Below are 13787 nucleotides of genomic sequence, written 5' to 3' on the forward strand. Positions count from 1 at the left end.
CGCCGATGCGAGTAGGATAGCTCTCCTTATACTTTGTATAGTCGAGCTAAAAACGAAAACTCCTTGGTGAGAGTAAATAATTTGAAGTTAAAGACCTCAAACTCTAGTCCACAGTGCCTCACGCCCCCCCCCCCCCCCCCCAAAAAAGATACTAACTGTTAATTTATTAGATAATTACCTGCGCCTCTTTTGATGTCTCCTTGACATCCTCTTCAGATGATACGGTAACTGTAGCAGTAGACAACACTTCAGCAGCAGCACATTTCTGAAACAAGGGTTGAAAGAAAGGGTGATTAAATAATGTACTCTGGAATTAAAGAGTAATTGACATTTACTGTAATAAGTGATGTGATATCCATTGTACATGCAAATAAAGCTCCAACTACAGTCATACAGTAAATACCAACAGACATATTTGTTCCAAAGACATCTTCTGACAGCCAATTTCTTTTTTTAACACTTATGACCATAAAATATATAAGTTTTTGGTTAGTTTCTTTCAAGTTGTTGTAATGGGTTTGATAATTTATTACTACAGCAACAAGACTTGTAGTATCAATTCTTATTACCTATTTTTATGGCACTGATGGCATAATGTCATGTGCATTCTTAGAACTGATTTTCTATCCATGTGAGTATGCATGTTCTCTAACTGGACAGATGCTTTGTTCTTTACATAATACATAATGGTCCTTTAAAGTTTTCCTCTTATAAACAAGTGTGTACCAGTACCAGGACATTTTAAAATTACTTTTACTACAAGCCTTATTTTGTATACTAAAGGGAGATAATTCAAAAACTAGGTGAAACTGCACTTTGTCTCAATGACCTCTATGATTACGTTAAGTTTCAGTCAAATGCCATTAATACTTTTCAAGTAATGCTACAACAAAGTCTTATTATGTATCATAACATGAGATAATTAAACAAGAGCTGTCAGTTGACAGCACGCTCGACTATTCTCAGTGCTTGATAGTATAATATAAGCTATGAGTGAAACTTTAACATTACAGTAAGCATTTTCTAATTCGGGAAGGGCCATAATTCAGTCAAAATACTTGAAAGAGTTGTCTGCTCATGTTTACAGAATGGGGTCATGATGGTAAACAAATTTGCAAAATATGAAAGCAATATCTCAATGGATTTTGAAAGTATTTGGGATGTTACGCAAACCTTAACATTTGTGTGATACTAACGCTCACGCTAATGCCGGGACGAGTAGGATAGCTCCCCTATACTTCGAATAGTCAAGCTTAAAGCTAGGTAATATAGAGTTATGAATTTTTGACACTGCACTTTGTCTCAATGGCCTCTATAAATATGTGACGTTTCAATGAAATTTTATATAGTTATACTCCGGAAAAAGTGTGACGGATGGACAAATGGACAAAGCAGCAACTACCATATAGCAGGTTATTTCTACAGGGGAAATATTTCTGCGTTTCTGCAGTCTCTCGCAAAAATATTTCTATTATACAGAGACAATAAAATCAGACGAGCATCTGCACCTACTGTGCTCTTGTTTTGTATATCCGTACTTACCACATATGTTCTATGCCATTTCAGCAAATTTCCTGGGAGTTTTTATATTCTTATATTTACTTGTTTACTTATAAACCAATTTGTGGTTTTTGCATTGCGCTCATGTGGAATATGTCAAATGATAGGCATGCTAAATCTGCAATTATACAGATTCTTTTGGTGTTAACACTGTTACAGGCAATGTGTGATTTTTGAACCATACAAATTTTTTTTGAGCAAGGGTTAAATGGGGGCACTTTGAGTTGCCCTTGTATTTTCGTCCAAATTTATGTTGTGCATATCTCAAAAAAAGTATTTTACAAAGTGTCATCAAGCTCCATTAAATGAAATTGTGCACTAGCTGGTATTTTAATTTGGATCTCTCACAGCTGACCAACAATTTATTTTAAGTCTGTGTCACATCACAGTAACTCAGAAAATATTTGACCTTAGAGATTATGAAACATTACAGGATTATTATTCAGCACTTGGAGTTCTGTGCCTGGTGTTTTGTTTGTGATTTTATTCACCTAGACCAGAGTTATGGCCCTTCACTTAATAAAAAAAATTGCATAAAATAAAAGTTTGTGTCACACTTATCTTAAAATGTATATGACCACGGGTCAAAGACGATGAAACATAATAGGAATATTTTTCAGCATGTAAATTTGTGCACCTAGGGTTTCATTCAGGATTTCTTTCGGTCATACCAGTGTTATGGGCCTTGATTAAGTAAAAAAATGCATAAAAGGCAAACAAGTTTGTGTTGCCTGTATCTCAAGAAGTATTTGAATTAGAGTCAGAAAACATCAGGGGATTGTTATAGCATGTGAACTGGTACATTTGGGTGTTCTGTTTGGGATTTCATTCAGCCAGTCAGGAGTTATGGTCTTTGACTTAGCGAAAAATACACATTAAAGTGATGAAACATTTAACTGTGTTGCATGTATCTAAGATATTTCACTCAGTCATGGAACCATGATGTACAGTGACAGGAGGTGAGGGTACCTGTGTCCTTTATACATACATCTAGTTTTCAGTTTATTAGTAGTTTATACTAATTTGTTTTAGCTCCATAAAATTGTGATGAAAGCTTCAAGCTTACTGTAACCAGTCTTGCATCTGCTTCTGGAAAATCCAATACTGGTGTCATATATTATATAATACCAGTGGGGCTCAAACCCACGACCCATGACTGAGCGGTCGACACCTTATCCACTAGACCACCGCTCCCCGTTTCAGTTTATTAATTGAATAGGCAAGGAGAATTGGCATGTTATAACATACAGCAAAGATGCTGTTACTGTACTGTGGTAACTGATGCCATCTCCTGTGTCATGTCCTGTATTTTGTGGTGTTTTCATTTTATACAGATATACAATTAATGTTATTTGTCTTTGATAAAGCTTGCAAGACTGAAATTTAAGAAACAGAGTGGCTGACAGATTTCATTTGTCCTATTTGACAGACTCCCTATATTACTGTTTTGCTATTTAAAAGTCTTTTTTTGTTGTTGTTTTCCCTTTATTAAATATAGTGCCAAATAGAAAGATATTCATTCAGGTCTGGATGAAAAAAAATGAGATGTGTAATATTCAGGTTAATTAAAGAAAATGCAGACAGAATTTTTTTTTTTTATAATTGTATTATGTTGTATAGTAATACCATTTTACGTGAAGAAAAAAAATCATCAGAAACTTTAATTGAAATTTTACTGCAAAAGAACGCTTTTGCCCATTTTGCAAATACTATCTCTCTGGATTTACATGAAAAAATCTTGCTGCAAGTCTGATACTTTAAAATAGGCTGTTACATTCTTCAGTTTCAATTATTTTCTTACATGTTTCATTTAAAATGAGTACAGAAGTGCTAGTATGCTTTAGTTGTATTTACTTTTTTGTACATACTGCAATGTTGCATGACACAATTTTACCAACTTCAACAGAAAATTTCCTGCAATAAGGGCTTAAGTTAAATGTTTTAAAATCATATAACATGTCTAATATTAAGTGAAAAACTTTGGTAAATCTGTATGTGACTGAACACAGAAGAAAACAAAATAGTTTATTTCTTGTAAAGTTTTCAAAAATGTAGTTACGCCCTGATTGCATTGAACCCTCAATACACTTGTTCCACATTGTACAATCTCTTTAACATACAGTTTCCATTACAAAATTGTCCACAATTTGGTAAATGTTTGTGCAATTTTGACGAATTATTTTTTGGAGAATGTAGAATGTGGATTTTTGCACTAATTTTGGGAAAAAGACAAATTTGAAAGGAGTCCACCCAAGGATCATTCTTGTGAAATTTGGTATAATTCTGCCCAGTTGTTTTCTAGGAGAAGATTTATTTGAAAATTTTGACAGACAGACAACGCACATTGAGCAGTCACAAAAGCTCACTATGTGCCTATGCTCAAATGAGCTTAAAAACAGAGAAACAATATTAACAAGGTGTAAGAAATAAAAGTAACAAGGAATAGTAACAAGGTAAAAACAACAGATCTTTTTCTTTTCAAAAAAAGTAGACAAGCTATAACAAAAGGGTCACTGACCCTAAAGCACTCACCTGTGTACAAGGCTTCAAGTGTGTTTAACTTTAGCTAGGTATATTCTATGTTAGCCTATATTATATACATGTCACACACACTTGTGAACAATTATGGTAGACATTACAAATCTGATATCACATACCAAATATCAAGGCTCTGGCTATTATTGATTCAGAGAACAGAAGTAACAACGCCCCGAGGCAGTTATGTTTTTTCATGAATAGGAATAACTTGAACAATCTTGGTAGACAGTCACACAAGAACCATTTGTGTAAAATTATTGTAACGTCAGGCCAGCAGTTTCACACAAAAAAATCTAAAGTTTCCACTATACTGTAGGGAAAAGAGACCATGCCCTCTAGCGGCCATTTTTTTTTGACAAATCAAAATAATCAAAAACAATCTTGGTAGAGGGACACACAAGGACCATTTGTGTAACATTATTTTAAAATCGAACTAGCAGTTTCATACAAGAAGGTTTTTAAAGTTTCCACTATAAACATATAGGGAAAAGTGACCACGCCCTCTGGCAGCCATATTTTTTTTACTTATCAGTATAATTTGAACAATCTTCACAGAGGGTGACATAAGGACCATTTTATCAGCATAATTTGAGCAATCTTCATAGAGGGTGACATTAGGGCCATTTATGTGCAATTATTCTAAAATTGGACCATCGGTTTAGGAGGAGATGTCTTTGAAGTTTTTTTCTAGTTTTAGCTCTGGCAGCCCCTACGTGCAACCAAGCTGAACCATTAGAACAACTTCAATAAAAGGACACCCAAAGAACATCACTGCCAAGTTTCATCAAAATCCATTCTTTGGTTATGTTGGTTTTGGAGGAAATGTTGTTTAAACACAAATGTTGACAACAGACGACGCACGGACAGACGGATGCATTCACTGACGACAGACACAACGTGATCACAATACCTTACCATGAGCACTTTGTGCTGAGGTGTCAGAGCATGAAATACATGCTGCAGACACTGTTTACTGCAACTGTTTATAGGCAATAGTGGAAAGGAAGGGATTATGTCTGTCTTTGTCATGTTATATCGCGCAAAATCGTGAAGGATTGGTTGATGCCTGAGCCTGTAGGGCATCAATGTGTCAAAAAGGATTCTGATGATGTTATCACGCAAAAGGAACATGCGCTAACGTTATTCTAGCATTAAACAAAAAAAAACCCCAAGAGATCACAGAGTGATCTTGGCGCCCACCAATGTGCCATTTTTGAGTGTTCCAAATTTCAGGACTTACTGACTAGCTCAAGGTCAAATTTCATTTCCGTACACAACACTGTGCATGTGGTCCAAAGTTGAAGGCTGTAGCTTGAGAAATGTGAAAGTAGGTCTAGATCTCTATAGGTAAAAAATCAAGGTCAAATTTCATTTTGGAACATGAAACTCTGCATGTGGTCCAAATTTGAAGCCTGTACCTTCAAAAATGTGGAAGTAGGTCACTAGGTCGATGTCAAGGTCAAAGTTTTTTTTTCGGTGCACAAAACTATGAATGTGGCTGTAGCTACAGAAATGTGAAAGTAGGTCACTATGACAAAATCAAGGTCAACTCGTGTCAAAGTTCATCTTGCCACTAAAAATCATACATGTGGTCCAAATTTGAATGTTGAAGGTTACTGACAAGAATATTTTAAAAGCTTTTCCCTATACAAGTCTATATGAACCATGTGACCCCCCAGGGTGTGGCCATATTTGACCCTAGAGGGATAATTTGAACAAACTTGGTAGAGAACCACTAGATACTGCTACATTACAAATATCAAAGCCCTAGGCTTTGTGTTTTGGACAAGAAGATTTTCAAAGATTTTCCCTATATAAGTCAATGTAAACCATGTGCCCCCGGGGTGGGGCCATATTTGACCCTAGGGTGATAATTTGAACAATTTTCAAGTAGAAGACCACTAGATGATGTCACATACAAAATATCAAAACCCTAGGTCCTGTGGGTTTGGACAAGAGGTTTTTCAAAGTTTTTCCTTATATAAGTCTATATAAACCATGTGACCCCCCAGCGTGGGGGCATATTAGACCCCAGGGAAATAATTTGAATCAGCTTGGTAGAGGACCACTAGACGATGCTTCATACCAAATATCAGAGCCCTAGGCTCTGTGGTTTTGGACAAAAAGATTTTCAAAACTTTTTCCCTACATAATTCTATGTAAATTATAGAAATAAACAAAGGGCCATAACTCACTCAAAAATTGTTGAACCAGCCTGCAGGGAGACACAACTAGGGTGCCAATACATCATTCTGACCAAGTTTGGTCAAAATCCCCCTGGTAGTTTCTGAGGAGACACGATAACGAGAAATTGTTAACGAACAGAAGGACGACGGACACAGAGTGATTTGAATCAACAACTAATAAATAAATACATTTTCCCGCAATGTCAATAAATTTCCATGAAATGTGCGTAAATATCTGATTTGTTTTTTCACGCTGACGTCATTTGAATTTTCATTTTGGGGCTGTAAATATGTAAACACTTGCGCAGAATGCAAATTTTTTATAACAAAAGGGTAAAGGAGATCTGCCAAATAAAAACAAGAGCACTGCAATGCAATGCAAATGCATAGCAATATACACACCATATGACCTTTGACCCCTAAATGTGACCTTGACCTTGAAGTGAGCCATCCAAAACATGCGCTCTGCACATCGTTTGGATGAGGTGAACATTTGTGTCAGGTTTCTCTGAAATCCTACAAGGGATTCAAGAGTTACAGAGCGGCAGGGAAATTGCTAACCAACAGACAGACAGACAGACGGACACAGAGGCGATAACATAATACGAGGGCATATAAAAAGGAATCGGGATCTTATGGTGATACAAGTTGTGTGCAAGTTTGGTTAAAATCAAATCATAAATGAAGCTGCTATTGTGCAGAAAGTCAGAATAGCTAATTTTGGCCCTTTCAGGGGCCATAACTCTGGAACCCATTATGGGATCTGGCCAATTCAAGAAAGGAACCAAGATCTTATGGTGTCACAAGTTTCTGTGCAAGTTTGATTAAATTCAAATCATAAATGAAGCTGCTATTGTGCAGACAAGGTCAAAATAGATAATTTTGGCCCTTTCAGGGGCCATAACTCTGGAACCCATAATGGAATCTGGCAATTCAAGAAAGGAACCAAGATCTTATGGTGATACAAATTGTGTGCAAGTTTGGTAAAAATCAAATCATAAATAAAGTTGCTATTGTGCAGACAAGGTCAAAATAGCTAATTTTGGCCCTTTCAGAAGCCATAACGGGATCTGGCCAGTTCAAGAAATCAGCCAAGATCTTATGGTGATACAAGTTGTGTGCAAGTTTGGTTAAAATAAAATCATAAATGAAACCACTATCATGCAGACAAGAAATTGTGGACGGACGACGGACGAAGGGCGATCACAAAAGCTCACCCTGTCACTATGTGACAGGTGAGCTAAAAATGTGTTAAAGGTTATACATATAATGATCGTATTAAATCTTTAATAAATTAAGTGGGTAGGCCATCTAAATCAGAAGTTACTGGCACAAATACAACTGAGACTGTGTAACCGTATTAATGCACCTTTATCAAAGTTAAAATTCATTTGTTTTTCCAACCTACTCAGCAACTATGAGTGGTAAATTAAAAGCAATTTCATAAGTACTAGTGTAAAGTTTACCTTTATCGTCTCCAAGTTTTTCGTCCACCAATCATCAACAAATACTTCTGAAGGTTCATGTTTCTGAAATAATCAAAAATCAGCAAAATAGTATTTTATATTACGGACAATAAAAAAAGAAATATTGTATCTGTTTTTACTATCTCATTTGAAATGAAAAAGAAATCAACAGTATCATCAGTACAAGAGAGTCATGTCAACCTTGGATCACTCACCTGGGTAATATGAGATACAAAGACAAGTGTAAAAGATCAGGTAATAAAGTCAAAAATAAATAACATTGATTAGAAATCCTTTCCTAGTTGTATGAACTAATTTTAAAGCAACTAACCCACACATCGTGGTGTCAGATTTTAACAAGAGCTGTCAGTTGACGCTCGACTATTCTCAGTGCTTGATAGTATAATATAAGCTATAAGTAAAACTTTAACATTACAGTAAGCATTTTCTAATTCGGAAAGGGCCATAATTCAGTCAAAATACTTGAAAGAGTTGTCTGCTCTTGTTTACAGACAGGGGTCATGGGGGTAAACAACTATGCAAAATGCCATAGACTTTGAAAATATTTGAGGTCTATAGATCTATAGACCATCGCTCTCTCTATTGTGCTTAGTGGATGCTACAATTTCTGAAAAGTGTTTCCCGGTTTATACAAAAAACTAGAAATGTGTCCATGGGACACAGATGCCCCCACTACATGACAACATTCCTGTAAAGTTTTGTGACTCTAAGTCATATACTTTTGGAACTAGGCGCGACACAACACTAAAATGACCAATTTTTACAAAGTAAGGGGCCATAACTTCTACATGACTGAATGAATTCGGACGCGAAACCCCAGGTGCGCAACTACCTATGCTGACCAACATTCCTGTACAGTAAAGTTTTGTGACTCTACGTCAAATACTTGGAGCTAGACGCGACACAACATTCACGGAAGTACGGACGGACGGACGGACAAGGGCAAATCTATATGCCCCCCCCCCCCCAAAGTGGGGGCATAAAAATGGAATTCCCGTCAGCAAAAATCATGTGATTTTCAAAAGAGCGCATAGATGTAGGTATCGCACACTACTGTGACATTTTGACATATAAATAAACAAAACATTAACATAAAATGAAGTCCAGTACAACTGATATGTTAACAACACAGTCAGTGATTTCAGGTTGGCCTTGAGCAGTTACAGTATTCCTATTACCGGTATATTTTTTTGTTGTGACTTTGATTCCCAGACCGTTTAAGTTTGTCTTTAATTTTTTCTTGACTACAATTCAATGAAGACAAACAAGTTAGTAAATCTAGTTCTAATATGTCCACTAAAATTATATGTCACAACTGACCACATACTTATGTCTTAACCTTTAATATGATCTAATATTTTCTTAGCTTTCCTCTGATATTTTCAAACCTATAGGGATTAGTTATATAGCAATCTTACACTTTACTTTAATACAAGCATTGCCCGGCTTTAATTTGAGGTTTGACTGATTTATAGATACTTCCAATTTTATACGAAAATAAGAAACAAAACAATAAATTAGAAACCAGAAACACAAAACTTATACAAAGTATGTAATGCAAACTAAAAACAAATATTTGGGAATCAAACTCCTGACTAAAAGATATCATACGATTACTGCCTTTTAGTGAGGTCAATATGTGGATTTATCGACCTGATAAAAGCGATATCAACCTCAGGCAAATTTATCAACCTGATAAAAGTAATAACGACCGAGGGCGCAGCCCGAGGTTGATACAGCTTTTATCAGGGCGATAAATCCACATATTGACCAAACTTAAAAGGCAACAATTGTTTTATTATTACATCCAGCCTACTTTTAAGTATAAACATTAAATACAAATATCTGCAGCCTTTGGTCATTTTTTCGTGGTAAATTGTGTAATATGTCACATTGTTTTGACGTCAAACCGTGATCACGTCACAGCTGGCGGTCAATATGTGTTTTTGGCTGCGCCTTCGAGTCAATATGTCTTTTTATCATTGATCATGTGACTACATCTGGACCAATGGAAAGGACTATAAATACAGATTTAATAATAAAAAAGAAATACCGTAACCACTCGACAAACAAGGAGTCACTGACTAAATTGTTAACTTAGTGTTTTTACTTAAAGCTGCATTCCACATTGTAATTAAATTTTGTTATAGAAAAAATAATTCTACTTGTATATGGTCAAATAATTCTGGTTTCAAAAGAGAAACACTGATAATTGTTAAATTTAGCGTACCTTGGCGATACATGACCATTTTGTGTCCATTTGCTGTAAAATCAAACTCACTCACTCACCTTCAAAAATTTCAATGGTAAACTATTTTCTATCATCGATGACACTAAGCAGTTATAAAAAAGCAGTATCTATTACAGACTTTTTCAAACAATATGGAAAATAAATTTATGCTATGTGAACCAAAACATATATGTAACGTTTAATTTATCTTACCGAAATCTTTGAACTACTGCTCGAAATCGCCTATTCTGATTGTTTACTTCCAGGTATTTTTTGATGTACTGGAAATTCCAGACAGAATAGTCTACTTTCAATTTAATGTTGTTAAAATAGGTTTCGATACTTCGAGGAAAATAAGTGATTACAAAGTAACAAAATGGAATTAAAATAAAATAACTGCTATTTGCATAGTCTGAAACCATAAAAAAATACAGACAAATGATAAGATTGCTTGCGATTCCATGAAAAGCAACTTTAATTTTATGATAGTTTTCTTTCCAGTTTAAAATGCCATAATACTGTGCGCTACCTGAAGTTTGTAGTGAGTGATGTTTCATTACTTTTAATAACAGTCCGTTATTTAGGTAGTGTTATTCAGTATGATTTGGTAGTTCTTACCTAAATACGCAAACTTTAACCAGAATTATCTAGGTCAAAAAGAGGGCATAACTTGCCCAAAATACATGTTAGAGTTTTGAGACTTGATCCAATGAGGTTGGTAATTGATATAGAAAAAGAAAGAAAAAGTTTTATATCTATATGCCTTTAAGTTATAGCTGTATGAACTAGCACACAAAACTTTAACCAGGATTTTTTAAGTCCAAAATGGGGGGGGGGGGGGGGGAATTCAGATCTGTGTTATGTAACTTGATGCTATCAAATAGTTTTATAACCCCAAAGACACATGATTGTGAAGTTTCAATTCAATATCTGCATTAGTTTTGGAGAATGCAACTTGCATATAAAACCTTAACAAAGACTTTCTAAGTCAAAAAGGGGGCATAATTTGCCCAAAACACATGTCAGAGTTATGAAACTTGACCCAGTGAGTTTGGTAATTAATCTAGAAACTAGTTTTATAACCCTGAAGACATGTAAAGTTTCAATTCAGTATCTGCCTTTGTATTGAAGATAGTAATTTGCATGTAAAACTTTAACCAGGATTTTCTCAGTCTAAAAGGGGGAATAATTTGGCAAAAATACATGTTAGAGTTATGGGAGTTGACCCTTGGAAAGTGGTTGTTTATTGATCTAAAAAAAAAAAGAAAAAAAAAAATGTTTCAAATCTATATGCCTTTTAGTAATAGTTGTAGGTACTTGCACGCAACACCTTATCTATGATTTCTAATTCGAAAAGGGGGCATAATCTGGCCAAAAAAAGCCTGTCAGAGTTATGGGACTTGAAGCTATCCCAAAGACATGTTAAGTTTCATTTTCATCTGTATTAGTTTTAGAGAAAGTAAATTGCATGTAAAACTGTAACCAGGATTTTCCAATTGCAAAAGGGGCATAATTTGCTCAAAATACATGTCAGAGTTATGAAACTTGACCTAGTGAGGTTGGTAATTGACCTAGAAAAAGAAGTTTCAAAGCTATATGCCATTAAATGATAGGTTAATGCCACGAGTGAGGGTCAACTCTACATAACTGACTATAAAACTGATTCGAAATCAGTAGTCTTAACCACTCTTTAACTGGATGTCCTATTACATACAATTAACAAGAGCTGTCTGTTGACAGCGTGCTCATCTATTCAAACAATGGATAGTATCATAGAAGTATAATGTCTAAAGTTAACATTGTAAAACATTTTCAGACAAAGAAAAAAGAATAGTAAAGACAATGTATTTGTGAATTTGGACAGTCTTGCACTATAAGGCAAAGTGTGACCATGATGGTAAGCAAGTGTTCAAATTTTCAAAGCCAAATCAAATGAAATATGGAATGGTATGTGAAACTTTACTAATTTCTATGTCCAAGAAGAGTCATAACTGAACTGAAGTTCTTGTTCTAGTTATGTAGTCTAGCCTTCAAATGTAGACTGATAATAAACAAGTGGTCAAAGTTCCAAAACCTAACTTTTTAGAAAATGATCTACACTTCATGCCATGCACCTTGATCATTAATGCATAGAGGATGATGTCACTACTTTGCATGCACATGGGTTATTGCAAAATAAAGATTGACTGATAATTTCTTATGTGTATTTAAGTTATTTGCTGGTCGTGATAGAATTATCGGTATATTACAAAAGCTACAATAATCATTACAGTCTACTGGCATGCATGCAACATTTGTAGCAATCTACATTGAAACCAACCTTAGTCTCCATGGAATCATCACTTGAGTCCTCTTCTGATGAATGAGTGTCTGAATGGGTTTTCTGAAGTAAAAGCATATACAAGCGGGTCTTGATGATGCCATATTGCTCGACTGATAAACTTAGTCTTTGAACCATGAAGATAAACATTTTGATCAAGTTTCATGAAGATAGAGCATAAATGTGGCATCTTCAGCGTGAAAAAGCCTTTCGTTTGTTCTTAGTGTTTACCTTATTTTGACCCCGCATTACACAGTTTTGAACTTGGCAGGGGAATCATCAAGTGAGACATTCATACAAAATTTCATAAAGATAGGGTCATTGATATTGATCACAGTGTTAATAAGCTTTTCCTTTAATTCAAGCGGATGATTTTGTTTTTGACCCCATATGATCAATTTTCAAACTTGGCCTAGAAATAATCAAGATAAACATTCTGACCAAGTTTCATAAAGATAGTATTATAAATGTGGCCTCAAGAGTGTTAACAAGATTTTTCTTTTATTTGATCATGTCACCTATTATTTGACCCCATATGACCCAGTTTCCATCTTGGCCTATGAATCATCAAGATAAACATTCTAACCAAGTTTCATGAAAATAAGGCTCATAAATGTTGCTTCTAGGTTCTTAACAAGCTTCTTCCTTTTTTTTACACCTGATGACTTAGTTTTTGTCCCAACATGACCCAATTTGATCCAGGACCAGATATCATCAAGAAAACCATTCTGTGCAAGTTTGTACCAAAACTAAGCATAAATGAAACCTCTGTAAGGCTGAAAGGGCCAAAATAGAAAATTTTGTGCCTTCTAGGGGCAGAAATCTAGAACTCATGATGGAATCTAACCAGTTTTGAAAGGAGCAGGATTTTGTTTTGTTTTGGGCTTAACATCTTTTTTCGACAGTATTCCAGTCATGTAACGACGGGCAGTTCACGGGTGGTAAACGCGCAATCCATTTCCCGCTGAAAATACGCTTAAATGGGTTGCGCGAAGTCCGGTGCTGGTGTTGCGCATAAAAAAGACGAAATTGAGGTATGTGAAGTTATGACTTTGCTTAGTATAAGACAAGAATATTTTTTCTCGAAAATAGGAAAATGCTATTTGACACAAATATGATTATACATCATATATGTAAAATATCTGGTTTGTAATTTATAATTTGGCTCTATTATCACAAAAACTCTGGCGACACGAAGCGTGAAAAAAGTATGAAATCAACAAAAAGTTTCAGTTTCGGACTTCATATGCCTAATCTGAGGACATCTGATGCTTTTTATGATAACTCAACCGTTATGAAGTAACGAATATCAAAATCATTTGTTTCAAATCCTGCTTACGGGGACATAATTGACAAAAAAAATCATCGGGAATGGGGTTGTGCACTGGGAATAGAGTTGCTCGTATACATCATAATGTATATATTGTATACGCGCAACTCCATTCCCGGGGCGCAACTCCATTCCC

At 35.2% G+C, this 13787-nt stretch overlaps 1 protein-coding gene across 1 annotated transcript in view; it reads right to left on the reverse strand.

Annotated features, from left to right (window-relative positions):
- The window catches only part of LOC123523233 (uncharacterized), a 71854-nt gene that overhangs the window by 22807 nt on the left and 35260 nt on the right, over positions 1-13787 (reverse strand). Inside the window, exons 12-14 of the mRNA XM_053549215.1 lie at positions 12322-12384; positions 7751-7813; positions 179-307 (exon numbers count right to left, since the gene is read on the reverse strand). Coding sequence (XP_053405190.1) covers positions 179-307; positions 7751-7813; positions 12322-12384 — 255 coding nt within the window. The remainder of the gene's footprint in view (positions 1-178; positions 308-7750; positions 7814-12321; positions 12385-13787) is intronic.

Source organism: Mercenaria mercenaria, chromosome 8, assembly GCF_021730395.1.
Source record: "Mercenaria mercenaria strain notata chromosome 8, MADL_Memer_1, whole genome shotgun sequence".
NCBI lineage: Eukaryota > Metazoa > Mollusca > Bivalvia > Venerida > Veneridae > Mercenaria > Mercenaria mercenaria.